This window comes from Lepisma saccharinum, chromosome 20 (assembly GCF_977018435.1).
Source record: "Lepisma saccharinum chromosome 20, izLepSacc3.1, whole genome shotgun sequence".
NCBI lineage: Eukaryota > Metazoa > Arthropoda > Insecta > Zygentoma > Lepismatidae > Lepisma > Lepisma saccharinum.
This window is the reverse complement of record NC_139248.1, coordinates 32,443,293-32,458,330: the sequence shown is the minus strand read 5'-3', so window position 1 is coordinate 32,458,330 and position 15,038 is coordinate 32,443,293. Positions and strand designations below refer to the sequence as shown.

Below are 15,038 nucleotides of genomic sequence, written 5' to 3'. Positions count from 1 at the left end.
AAGTTGCTCTTGGATAAATGTTACACGTAATGATTGTTTTCTATTATTGTACTTTTAAGGCGGACATGCTGTATTAATTTAGTTCTTAAGCAAATTGCTTGTTTTGTAAACTTTAAGAACCTCTGAAATTAATGATTTTCTTTTAATTTTCCAGTCTGAAAACCGATACCGAGTACCAAAAGGAACAAAGTTCTACAGAGTAAAGGTGAAGCCGCCACAAAAGGAAGAATTGCCGCATAGCCACTCTTCTTATCGTAGTGAGAGTAGCCAGAAATAGCAAAAAAGAAAGCATGGTTAGGTTACTTTTTGACCACATGCTTATCATTGTAATGATATGTAAGCGTCAAAACGAAACAGTAATATTTGCAGTTTTATGCAACTTTTCTCCATCTCTTAGGTTTGTTTTTGCTGCTTTTTCATAGAAAAGGGCAGAGAAATTTTTATAAAAAGAAAATGTTCTTGAAGGGAGTATGGAAAGGCTGGTACCTTTCGTGTGCAGATGAGAATCGGTAAGTGCGAAAAATTATGGCTGTGATTCAATTGTTTTTGCCTGCAGGCTTCAGGCACTGCTCTGAGAGGCTTTGTCGGGAATTGTGGCTAGGCAAGCAAGTGTTAATCGTTGCATACTTTGCCATTCCATCTGTATGTTTCTGCCACGTCTGACTCGTAGTAGAAGTCGGACGTCGGCACTAGAATATATTTAATTCTTTCCCGAAAAGATAGCAAAAGCAAATCATTAACTGTTTCCGCCACGGTAGAAGTCTTATGTCATTATATTTGTCACAATCATTGGATAAACACAAAACATTTTTTTTGTAGTTTTTATTGATCGCCCAGTTTGAATAAACAGGAGTCTTACAACTAAAACTATGTATGTACACAATTAAATCTATATTAAATCTTAATTCGTACCTGGAGTTGAATAAATAAATACAGTGTATTGTGGGTAATTGTGATATGAGAGTAGCATATGTTGTCTTTATAAATATACTAAGAATCATGTGCTGTGAATTTAAATACCAAGCCCTTAGTAGAGAAGGAAGTAAGATAGTATTAATAACATTATAGTAATGTTCTAACAAACATTAACATTCATGAAACGTTAAAAAAAGTAGAAATCGCTTCTAAATTGCATGCTAGTCAATAGAAAAACTATATACTAGCACATATCAGTTAACAATAATTATGTTAAGTCAGAAAAATTCTCAAGTTACTACACTTATCTTACAATACATGCTGACTTCAATGCATTCACTTACATAAAAAAAGACAGAATACTAATTGTTCTACAGTAGACTGTATGTATATGTAGATTTTGAACCTAGAATATAATGTGTGGCATAATAGAAACCAAACAGTATGTTGTTAAATTTCATTGAAAAGTGCGTGTGAAGTTCTGTGATGTCATTTAGCATTTTTTTTTTTTTAGAATTCCTTTTTTTTAATGCTGTCGTAACGAGTGTCAGTTGTGCATTGGAAATGGGCAATTACAAAATTAAATAAGGAATGAAATAAGTGTTTTTCGCATGTGTAGTAGCAATCTTTGCTCAGGTAGCTGTTTTTATAGTTTATGCCAAAAGAAAAAAAATATTAAAAATTGCAAGCTCAAAAAATAGTGATTATTAGCGTTTTTAATTGAAGCAGGAGAATGTGAATTTTACAAAAAAATGTCTTCGGGACAAACCAAGATGAAAAGTGATCACTTTGCAAGAAATATATTGAATGTTTTTTACTAATATATCTTTAAAAGTATTCTGTTTTTTATTGGCATGAGGGAGATTGTTTTCTAGCATAAGACTTGAGTGGAACTGAAATTTTGGGAGCAACATAATTTGGTATTTAATTATGTTTTTCTGTAATGACATATTGCCATTTATCTGACAAAGAGGTGTAAGTGACTAAAGTACTCTTTTCTGTTTTTTTTTTATTGCCAGGTGTGCAGGTTAATAATTCTTAATTGATCCGAAAGAAAACATGTGTATCTGGGAAGAAAGGTAACAAATGCTTTATTCAAAGTATGCGCCATCGCTAGCTGTACATTTTGCCCATCTGTCCATCAAATTGTGGATGCCCTACCAGAAAAATTGTTCACATTTTGAGGTGATCCAGTCAGCAAGCCATTGTTCGACATCTTCGTAATTGTTGAAGTGTTTCTGGGAAAGTTAGTGAGACATCGATGAAAACAAGTGGTAGTTCGAAGGGGCTAAGTCTGGTGCGTATGGCGGGTGGGGCAAGAATTCCCAGCCAAGTGCAGAAATGGTGTGTCTGACGCCTTTTGCTGTGTGTAATGAGGCGTTGTCGTGCTGCAAAATCACTTTTCCGTGTCTTGTTGCCCAATCTGGATCTTTCCCATGGCATGAAGACGATCAGATATGGTTTGGCGACCAACATTTAACTTCTCTGCCAGTTGTTGTTGCGTTTGCGTATCGTCTTTGTCCAATAGTGCTTGCAATTGGGCGTGTTGGAATTTTTTCGGCTGGCCCGGGCGTTCTTTGTCTTTCAAGTCAAAATCACCACTTTTGAATTGTCGAAACCAACGCACACACGCATCTTGCATTAGGACATTGTCACCATACGTTTCCACAAGGATACGATGGCTTTCACTCACGTTTTTCTTTTGATTGAACAAGAAAAGCAGGAGCACATGCTCCTTATTTGGCTTGAAGGTCAACATGTTTACCACACAAACCCAATATCACGATCACTCGCACTCGGTTGTGCATCCACGGCGTTTTGACAGGTACTGTCCTGGCAACACACTGACGTAACAGTTGAGACTGTGCACCAACCCTTGCTTCCAGAACTATTAACCGACACACCTGGTATATCTATCAAAGTTCACGATACAGGAATTTGTCATACGAACTAAATCTGTGGACAAACAATCTAACTTGTGGAGTCCACATGTGTAGATGTGCAGATAGCACTCTTGATGGTCCCAGGTTCAACCATTTTATATTGTCGTTGACCCAGAAAAAAGACTAGGCATTGGTCATTAAAAAAGTGATTGGTTTACATAGCTTCAGTTCTGGGCAACTTGCCTGTTTTGTGTGAGAGCGCTCTTGGGTGCACATGTTGTCGTCACCTTGTAATCAATGGGTCCAGGGATCAATACCTGGTGGAGGCACATTGCACAATGGTTCAGCATACTTTAAACTCTAGGTCCAGTCCCGATTAGCCTGTCAGTGCATAAAGTGGGCTTAAAACTTCATATGCACGTGTGGACTGCAGAGCAAACAATGGTACTACATTTTTATAAGAGGAGTAAAAAGGAGGGATTAAGAGAGGCAGGAGGCTTCGTGTAGTGGGAAACCTCTCATCATCTGATTCATGATAATAATGAGGTGGTTTCATGAAAAAAGGGGGTCCCATCCCCACTGTATTTTTTTTTTACTCTAAACGCAAGCAGCTCTCTTGGAGGTGCAATGTGCAGGCGAGAAACTTACACTGCATGGAGCTCTCACTGGCCTCCACAAATGCAACAATATAAACAAATCTCGTCTATGTACGAGGGCTGGGGCGTAAGTCAGGCAATGTATATTTTTTCTCAGTTAAACGATGGTACCACAGTATGATTGTATGTCCCAGAGAACGTAGCACCTGTAGTATGTGAACACATCACTAGATGACGAAAATAAAACTAAGATCCCAGTTCTACGAAACTTACTCTTGGGATTACGTTGGATGCTGTATTGTTAGATTACATTGCCTACTTGTTTAATATAACCTACACCATTTCTGCGTAGGTGTGAACTTGATTATTGACAGACATGCATCACAGACCTTCGAGGTTGGTAAGTGGCACCTACACCCTTTTGTCAGATCAGGCCGTATAATTGTGAAAAACGCTACTACCTTCTGCAGGTGCCAATAGCCATGTTTGACTATTGTCTTAGGATTTGCTAGACCGTGGACACCACTACGGCAGCATCTGAAGGTCAACTTTACAGCTCATCATATGCGGCGGCCGAATGAGCCATACATGCAGTAGACAGTGGAGACATGTGACCACAACATCCAATCTGCTTCACCGATGTTGAAGCTGCTTCTATTGAAGACATGACCAGCAGGAATTCTGGCAACACTGCTAGTCTCTCTTCCGTTGTCGTCTGTCTGTCTACATTACCATCGGCCGTCATATATGGTGACATTTATAGCACATCGTCGGCTGAATACTATTTTGTCGTATGCCCATCTGCACTAACTCTTCAGGAGAATTGTTTGAAATTGGACTTATGTAGTTTTTAATACACTACCTGATTTGCACAAGCATTTTATTAATGTTGATAATTCGCAACCTCTTGACATCCAGATATGTCTGTTCCAAGTGTGACGCATAACATGTATGGAGCATGATGACATCATCATCCCATTTCCGGCGAAAAGTGGAGATACGACAAATCAGTCGGCAACATTAAGAAGGAAGTAGCATAACTTATGAAGCAGGTGAATAATGAAGGTCAAGTATGGTACATGCTAATTCCTGCAATCCACAAAATCACAAACGTAATTCCACATTAAATATTTGCTAGTAAATTTTCATTTTGAAAATGTAACAAGTCTTCCCTATTTTTGGCAATTTTGAAATCTTCTTATTCTCAAATTTTGACAAACAATATAACTAACATACCAACAAAGAAATAACTGTTCCCATTTTTTCCTGTAGTTTCTTAATTTTGTAATTGTCGTATATGAATTTTAAGTTAGCCATTGCTGCATATGCTGAATCACTAGTAATATCTTATATGATAGATTATGTTTAATACTATGCAACTATTTTGCACTTTGGGCATTTTAGCGTAATTATTGAATGTCAAAAGTATTGGTGTCAGGAGAATCAAGAGGTGAAGCTCATTTTTTAAAGAAACTAATAAGTCATATATTGTCCACTTGCAGTAGCGGTTAGGTACAATTTTTCTGAGATTTTTCTTAAGCTGTTTTTACAATGTGAGGGATGTAATTTGATTGCAAATATTATAAATGTAGCAGAGAAACTAGTTATGTGTTGAGGAGTATAATATAAATTTGTCAAGCTGTGTGCTCTTTGTTATTAGGTTAACAATATGGGAGGTTGACTGCAAACAAATGTGATTCTTATCGTAGTCAGTTCTTGTTTATGTATGACATTTTCGACCTCGTTTCCTATTTTATTTTGTTTGTTTATAATTGTCTAAAAAAATAGTCTAATGCTTGTTGATTTAATTATATGTTAAATATTATTTTTGTTTTGCGTAGAGACTCATTTAATATTTTAGCAGTTGTTGTCTGTGAATTGTGAAATGGTAGGCAATGAAATTTATACTGTACGATAAACACCATGTATTTGTTTTTTTAGGAAAATTTTAAGAGTTGTAAAAGGAAATGACCATCGCATCTGGTTATCGGGGTACATGGAATTTGTAAATACATTTGTGCAATATATGCATACACAAATATATATATATATATATATATAATGTATATAGAAATATTTATACTAATATATTTTTACATGTGCATTTAAAGCAACTTAGTCAGTTTGAAAGGTGATTTTAAGTGAAAAAGAGTTGCGTTTTGTGTGAGTGCGTGATCTATTGAAAGCGGTACATGACAATGTTTATATTGTATGAAAAGTGGGTGATGTTTGTAAGGCAAGACGTGAAGGTTGTGCAACTTGGGCTTTACATTATAATGACTTCATTTTTTCTACGAGATGCAGTATTTGTGAGAGCATTGTGACAGTGATATGGCACAAGTTGACTCTCATGCACTTATAAGCTTAAAAGTTGTAACAAAAAAGAATAAGAAAGTGTTCTTTTTTATTAATAAAATTCAGGACTCTGTTTGAATTTTTTACCTGAGGAGTTTGTTTTATTTTATTAACCTTTCTTTCTTACATTATAGGGAGCTTTCAAACTGAACTGATATGCATCTCTTGAAAGCGAACCGAAGTAATGCAACAAGCTGCATGTGTTGTTAGCCACCTGCATGTCGTTTTTTTTGCATTGGCTGTTTTCCCAATACCATGCATCATATTGCCTTTTTTTATCTGCAGTATATGCTTTCTTATAGACTGAATGGGCCCATGTCGTTTATCGCTTCAGTGTGAAAGCTCCCTTACAGTTGGAGCATTGATTAGGCAAAAGGAGAAAACAATGGCAGACTCCAAAGTGTGGGTTTGTTATTTTTTTGGAATTGTTTTTGCTTTCGATATTATTATTAGTAAAGTATAAGGGTTCCCCAAATAAAACTACGACTTTTGTCGCAGCGTCATAGCTTAACTACGCAGAGCTTTGTGTTTGCTCTGGTAGGTGGTGTTGTATGTAAGAAAGCATACATCGTATGCATACCTGGTATGGTCTGACGGCGCAGTGTGTTTTTTACATGTGCAGAAGCACATTCACAACATGGATTCGACCAAACGGGCCCAGTGAGCAGTTATTCAATTGCACAGGTGTGCCATGATCTTTGGTGTTTCCGCTGGGAAGTCCTCGGCCATCCTCTCTACAGGCCCGCAAGATCTCTCACCCTGCTACTACCACATCTGAAGGGCCGCTGGTTTGCCAAGGATGCTGAAGTCTGTGACGCCTTTGAAGATTGGTTCCGCAGTCAACTACGGATGTTCTTCGCTCAGGGTATCCATACCCTTGTGATGCGCTGGGACACTTGCTTGAACAGACAAAGTGACTATGTGTAGAGGATATGTCACACATGGATCACTTTTACTTCCTCTATGATCATTACAGAAAAAAACCGGGAGTCTCATTTTCATTTAGGCAACCTTTATATATTTGAAATCAAAACCAATTTCTTATCTCAATTGTTATAATGAAATCTCCCCCCCTTGGAAAATTTTGATGGGGGAAAATTTGAAAACAAGGTAATTCGTGAGAGGGAGATCCCTCCTCACCCCCGCTCCTGGGATTTTGCACCCTGTATGTGACCCTCAACACTGTGATAGCATTATAGTGACCTACAATTGTAGAGTTGCAATATTATGGTCCAAAGTAATGAAAAGAATTCCATTTCCGATAGACCTACTTCGGACCTGACAATTAGCAATGTAGTTGCTTACAGACCAAGACTGTCACAACTTGGTGCTTATTGTTTACATTCAATTCTCAGAAGTATTTGATTATTACTGTATTCCGCAAATTTACGTCGTTTTCAAAATTCCTTCATCTTGCACCAGCACCATGGAACATCCATGATAATTCTATGTTTATAAAATGATATATTTATAAATTATAAATACAGGCAATGATTCTTATAATGAAGAATATGTTTGAATATGAAGTTAACCCCCCCCCCAAAGTACATTTTTGCATATATTTGAAAAATCAAAAAAACTTCGATATTGTCGTATGTCTACACTCTTCTGGATCCAATTGTAGCACAGCTCTCAGTCAATCTGTTTGTAGATATCTGAAGCTCAGTATACTTTATACCATGGATTGATTTCTCTGTGGTGTGGAAATAAGGCACACTTATTCAAACAATCAATTCTCAGATACAATTAAGATAAATAATCCTACGAAGTATATTTCGTGGAACTGTCTATGTATAATATTGTATGTAAGGACCTGTTCCACAGTACATTTCCCAATGTCGAAATTCTCTTTAGAATGTATTTGGTCTTAATGGTAACAAACTGCAGCGGAGAAAGATCTTTTCTCGAAAATCAAATTAGTGAAAAACAGGCTTAGTGCTGCCATGAGACAGGATCGTTTTTGGAATAAATTTGTTGGAATATTGGAAGTTCAGAAACCAAAATCAGCACCTCATTTTCAAAAAATTGTTAAAAAATACAACATGGAGGCAATGCTGAGACGGAGCTATAATTTTCAAACATTTGAAATTCCTGAAACTTGTACCTAACTAAACATGTGTTATTCTAACAGCCTACCCCGACCATTCCATTTTCAGTTCTGCTATTCTCTTTCCAGTGTTGTTCCTGAGTCAGACTAAAAATTCCCTTTTGATTCTCCCGAAATTCCCTATTCGACAAGATTTTAATACCGCTTGAGAGGAGTTCAAACCTAGGACGGCCAGCTTCGTAGCACGTTATATTCACCACCTTCCACCCAGCAGTCTGTGTAGTGTATACATTTAACTTAAGTACGAGGGGCGATCAGGTTGCTCCGACCCTAACATAGAAGGAATGACGTCACGATTGATTTTTTATTTTGTTATTGTTTAGTGATCCTTTATATGCTTTCAATCTGAATTGCAAGTCTAAGTAACATACAGTTTTCTTTTTACAGGGGTTTAACTGAGTGAAGTTGTGTCAATGTGCCAGAATGGAGAAAACTGAGGTGAGAGCTGTGATTAAATATTTTGTGAAGAAGAAGTGGACGGTATCCAAAATTCATGAGGACTTGGTGGATACATTAGGGGACAGTGCTCCTTCATACAATATGGTGAAGAGATGGTGTCGTGAATTTAATTGTGGGAGAGAGTCGTGTGAGGATGAACATGCAGGTGGAGCACCAAAAACTGTCATGACGACCGAAAACATTAACAAAGTCCACGATATCGTGCTGAAGGATCGTCGAGTCACTATCCGTCATGTTGCTGATATGTGTGGCCTGTCATATGGCACTGTGCAAAACATAATTACCCAGGAATTGCAAATGAAAAAAATTGCTGCAAGATTGGTCCCTCGAAACCTCACCCCAGATCAGAAGCGCACCCGAGTGCTCATCAGTCAAGAACTTCTTGCCAAGTTTCGTGTTGATATAGACGATTTTCTTGCCCGATTTGTAACTATGGATGAAACATGGGTCCATCACTTCGACCCAGAAACAAAATCACAAAGCATGAAGTGGAAACACCCACATTCTCCACCAACGAAGAAGTTCAAGGTACAAACGTCAGCCAAGAAGGTGATGGCCTCAATTTTCTGGGACTGCAAGGGTGTCCTTCTTGTGGACTATCTACAAAGAGGCCAAACCATTACTGGCACATACTACAGTGACCTAATCAAGAAATTACGTGATTCCATCAAGAAAAAGAGGCGTGGGATGTTGACCCGTGGTGTGCTCCTTCACCAGGACAATGCACCTGTCCACACCTCACGCATTGCGAGGGCCGCTATCGCAGATGCATCGTTCGAATTGCTGCCCCACCCACCCTATTCCCCAGATTTGGCCCCCAGTGATTTCCATTTGTTCAAACATTTGAAGAATGACATTCGTGGGCAAAAATTTTCTGATGATTCTGAGGTGATAAGGGCTGTGGACTCATGGTTGGAGGACCAGTCGGAAGATTTTTTTTTTTTGCAAGGTATCCACACGTTGGAGCACCGATGGGAGAAGTGCATTGGAGTTGCAGGGGAGTATGTTGAAAAATAAAAATAAAATTGAAACTCTATTGCCGCTCTTTCTATGTTAGGGTCAGAGCAACCTGATTGCCCCTCGTACATTCCCATAAAACACACACTTGTAGAGCATAGTCATGGGCATCTAGACGGGACGCCACGGCCCCACCTTGGAAAATCTTTGAAGGAACATGATAATTTCAGACAAACAGTGTTTTTTGAGGTGGCATCACTATTATGGGGGAAAATATGCTTCCTCTGCCTCCTCCCTGAAAAAAAAACCTTGCCTGCCCCTCCCTGGAAAGAATCCTGCGGAGTTCCATGAGCATAGGGATTGCATATAATGTTGTTTGGTAAGTGTAAGAAAGATTATGACCATCGGAAGGGAGGGAACGGACCCCTGGAATTGGCATCGTTTATTTCAAGTTCCAAAATAGAAAATTTGTTATTTTTATTATTAATGAGAATAGTAAAGTGATCCCCTGTGTTTTGCACTACACCATGAAGGCGTACAGTGGGTGTGGAGTTAGGGCCCCACACTTTCTTGATCACGGCCAAAGTTGGGGATGATGTGATCAGCACCACGCCTCTGACCACCTTTACCCTCGGAGTTTCCTCCAGGTACCCACTTTATACGATGCTGGGTGGGCGCCGATGCCGCTTGAACAAGTGGAAAAAAATCAAGGTTTACACCCGCATGGCAGTCTCTTATTATTAATAAGAGAAATAATTTTGGTTAGTTAGTATACGGACAGAATAACCAAAGTAAAAACTGTGTTACATCAATAAATTTAGTGTACAGTCACGGACACTTGTGGGTTGTAAAAACCTAATTTACTTTCAACGGAATCGTTACATGCAGAAGTGTCCGTGACTGTACAATACAGAAGCCAGTTCGCTGGACATATTAGATTCCCTTACGCTTAGCTTCCTATAGGGGCTATCCACCGGAAGGAAGTGCCTTCGCGCGGACGCCATACTTGTAGCACAACAACTTCCGGTTCGTAGGCTCACAAAATGCCGCTAAAGGGAGCTGAGATTGTGTCATGTATGAAAGGAACGAATGGGTGTGTACAAGGAGGATGTAAACTACGATCAGGGCTAAAAAATCTTTCACGGATCTCTCTTCATCCATTTCCTCGAGAGCTAGGCGCCAAATTATTGCATTGAAGCTGTCAGGCGTGAAAATTGGAAGACCATTAGCAGGAGTAGACTGCCCAGTAATGACAACGGAACGAAAAAAAAAACACATTCCGATCCAGACTTCGGAAAAAATGATAGTTTAAAAGTAGTTTATTCCCTGCATTTTTTCTTTACTAAATGTCCGAAATTTATTGAAATTAGCAGTTTGTATTCCAGAAATGCAAAATAAATCATCACCCGAGGATGAAATTGTGTGTATAATTATTAATTATTATTTTTTTTTTTTTTTAGTATCGGGTAATGTTGAATATTTTCCGCTCCTATAATCTCCCAATTTAGTCGGGAAATAACATTATTTTTCCCGTTTTGAACGTCAGGACTTTAAAAATACCCAGTCCTGTTTCCTTCCCAACCAAAAATTTTGCGTCCCGCACCACTTGCACTTCATTAAAAGTAGAAGAGAAATCATTCAATTCTCGATTTTCTCTCTGTTTTAGTGATATGAGCAAAAATATTACTTTTCCTTTCAAAAGATGCTCGGTCATGGCCAGATAGGTTACACGTTAAGTTCTTGAAGTACACACGAACTGTATTAAAATTTGTGTAACCAGATTTTTTTGTGTGTGTAACCAGAGGAAATATTTTTTTGTGTAGCCAGAAAAGTAAGTGCGGGTACTATTATTAATTTTCGTCTTTTGCAATGGAAATCTTTTCAACATTGATAGATAGAGTGCCTCCCCGATGGCGCAGTGGTAGCCTCGTCGCCTTGTAATCAAGGAGTTCCGGGTTCGATTCCCGGTGGAGGCATATTGTGGTTCGGATCCCAATTTAAACTGTAGGTCCATTCCCGATTAGCCTTACTGTGCACAAAGTGGACTTAAAACACCAACTCAATCAATCAAATCAACATTGATAGAAAAGAGGTCCTAGATTTGAACACCATGGTGAGGCAATGGTGTGTCATTGTGTTTGTCCCATCATTAATTTTTCCAGTTTATTATTCATCTTCATCGTCATGTTTAACACAAATAGCAGAAAATTTACTTAAAATAACAATGAGCGTTTTGTATTTCTGCGTTCAAATGAGAACGAAACCAGCAAGTGTGCATTATCGCATCCCTCTGACTCGTCCTGACTGAAGAAAGAAGAAAAGAAGCTCCTTTTTCCGTTTTTTATATGTCCGTACATCTCGCAATTTTTCACTTAAAACATAAATGTATGCATTTAAGCCCTCTCGCTCTGTAGGAAAAATTACTTTCTATTTAATATGTAGGCTACAAATATCGCCAATGAAACGACGATCAGCAAATGGATCTCATCTTGGAATAATGCCGTATTACTTCCTAGTTGCTCATCCAATTGATATGCAAAGGCCTCTACTTTGCCCTGATATCTCTTATTCTCCTCGTCGTCAAGTGCTTTTATATGATCCATTTCATCCGGTATACAAAACGAGAAGAAATGCCACAAGTACGAGCTTGAATTACCCGGCCGCCGTGAACCGGAAGTTGTTGTGCTACAGTTCGACAATCGATTGTGCCGTTCGATATGTTTTTGTTTACTCGTGGATAGCCCCTATAGCCTGACAAGTTAACCGATATTCGCAGATCGCTGCGGAGCACTTCCTATTACGTCATCCTCCCCACCACTCTTCTACGTACTGGTCTGGCCTTGAGAGTATGAGTGGTGCCAACTCAGCAAAATTAGGCTAAAACAAATATGACAAACTATTTTTACTGTGTGGATTGACGGTGCCGGCTCATATCAGTGTGAAAAGATTGAAGTGAACAATGATAATTTACGTTTTATTATTTAGTTATACATATACCATGCGTGTGAGGAAAAGCAGTGCAAGAAGTGGACCAGATGCAATTCATATCACAGGTAAAAGTTTTACTTTGCTTCTCATCGTCGGTTTTCATATGTTGTTTCATGTTAAATTTTCAAATGTTGCCAGTTTTGCCACCCCTGGTTAGACCTGCCTCCACCGGCCCAGTGCATTCCACCTTCCCCCTCCACCGTTGAGCTCCCAAATTTGTCAAAACAACCTTCCCTCCTTCCAAGAAAGTCACCCGCAGGCAGCGCAACTCCGGCTGCCTCCCCCCGCCCCCTTCCTCGCTTTACTATCGACCATGTCAATGTTCGTTCCCTGGTACCGAAAATTGACGAAATACGTCGCACGGTAGAAGAAAATAATTTGGACGCTCTTCTTGTAACCGAGACGTGGCTTAAGGAACACACAAATGATCAAATAATTAAAATACCAGGATTCAACGTGATTAGGAAAGACCGCAAGCATAAAGGTGCCGGCGGAATTTTATTTTACGTGCGTTCGGAGCTAGCGGTAGAAGAGTTATAAATTATTCCTTAAGAGATTAATAATATTGAATTTATGGTAATAATAATCCGTCAAAAGCAACGCAGTATTGGCATCTGCGGCATTTATAGGCCCGGTGATATTCCGTACTCCAAATTATCAATCATCGAAGATATTGTATCGAATATATATCACAAAGTCCATCACTTAGTAATCTTAGGTGACATAAACGTAGATTTTTTAAAGCCAAATGAGCCCGACACAGGATACGTCCGGTCACTTGCTGAACAGTTCCAGCTCTCCCAAATCCTAACGGAACCCACTCGTATCACACACAACACTCAAACCTTAATTGATCCGATCTTCGTAAATAACTTATCTGATGTCATAAATTCTGGCGTCTCTGTACCAGTCAGCAACTCCGATCATTGTTTGGCAAATGTCTCTGCGTTTCAGCAAAACAAAGCCTAAGGGGACGACTATTACTTACAGGAACTATAATGCGATAGTGAAAGACAGCCTCGAAAACGACCTAAGCAAAATAAATTGGAATACGTTAATGGAATTTGCAAACATTGAAGATAAAGTGCGTTTCTTCACCGAAAAATTGAATGCGGTGTTTGATAAACATGCTCCATTGAAAACCGTTCGCGGAACTAAGAGAAAAGCACCCTGGATAACAGAAAATGTTAAGTTAATCATGAAATTAAGAGATAACGAGCTACTGAAATTTAAGCGGACAAATAATTCTCAACATTGGACCGAATACAAGAGATTACGTAATTTCGCAACATCGGTCGTAAGACAAGAGAAAAAAGCGTATTTCGAACATATCATAAATTCGTCCAATGATTCGAAGCACATATGGCAACATATGCGGAATTGGGGTTATAGTGGTAAAAACAAAATCGGGGAAATTCTTCCCACGTTAAATTATGCTAATGTCCTAAATTATCACTTTGTGAACGTATGCCGCGACTTGAAAATAAACCAAGAGAAAGTTTCTCAGCAGTGTGAGCGTTATTACGCTGGCTGTTTCAGTGAGAGTCCGGCTGATTTCAGTTTTCGTGAAGTGGATGAATCCGTTGTCAGAAAATTCGTGTACAAAATCCCATCAAACGCGGCCGGAGTTGACGGCATATCTGTAAAAATGATAAAACTCTCACTTCCCCAAATCCTTCCGCCATTAACGCATATCATTAATTATTCCCTCGTCACAGGCTGTTTTCCGCATTCTTGGAAGGAGGCAAAGGTCATTCCCATACCTAAGAAACAGAACCCGAGCTCTGTAAATGACATTCGCCCCATTAGTATTTTGCCGGTACTCTCAAAAATCATTGAGAAAATAGCAAACGATCAAGTTCGTAAGTACATTGGCGACTATAATATTCTTCCTCCGCAACAATCCGGTTTTCGTCCTCACTATAGCACGCAAACTGCTCTCCTGAAAGTGACCGACGATATTTACCATGCAATGGACAAATCCCATGTAACATTGTTAGTTTTGCTTGACGTCAGCAAAGCTTGTGACACGCTATCACGTAAACTACTTCTTGCAAAGCTACAATATTACAAATTCTCTCCAATAACACTCAAATGGTTCGAGACGTATCTCCGTGGAAGGCAACAGCGTGTATTAACAAATAAACTGTCGTCGCCTCTGCTAGTGAATGCTGGCGTCCCTCAGGGTTCAATCCTGGGTCCTTTGTTATTCACGTTAGCAGCTGCCGACTTGAATACGTCAGTGAAATATTGTAATGTGCACTGTTATGCCGATGACACGCAATTGTATATATCGACAGATATATTTAATTTACAAAATGCGATTTCACTATTAAATCAGGACTTGAAAAATATAAGTAACTGGTGTGAATCAAATGGCTTAGTTCTAAATTTAAATAAATCTACATTTACTATTATCGGAAACAATAATCTCCTGAAACAAATTAATCTCAGCGAATGCAAAATATTAATTGAAACGAAGAACGCAAAATTCTCGAAACAGTACGAAATTTGGGCTTGACCATGGATCAAAAATGAGAATGGTCTGAACATGTACTGAAACAGTGCGGTAAAGGATATTCAGTGCTAAAGAGCCTTTACACGCTTGTTGACTTTATTTCACCCAAAATTAAATTAAATATATCCTCTTTTCGATTATTGCGATGTTGTTTACGGGCCAAGAATCACAAAAAGGCTCTCAGGCAAAATTCAGAAAGTCCAAAATGCATGCATGAGGTATGTCTACAGATTTAAAAATCACGAACACGTTCTCCCTGT

General features: G+C 38.8%; 1 protein-coding gene across 2 annotated transcripts in view; it reads left to right on the top strand.

Annotated features, from left to right (window-relative positions):
- The window catches only part of Atg17 (autophagy-related 17), a 322,986-nt gene extending 317,146 nt beyond the window's left edge, over positions 1-5,840 (top strand). For both annotated transcript variants that reach the window (XM_083142317.1, XM_083142316.1), the window contains exon 21: positions 155-5,840. In XM_083142317.1, the coding sequence (XP_082998443.1) occupies positions 155-277 (123 nt within the window). In that variant the 3' untranslated portion in view covers positions 278-5,840. The remainder of the gene's footprint in view (positions 1-154) is intronic.
- The last annotated feature ends 9,198 nt before the right edge of the window (positions 5,841-15,038 follow it).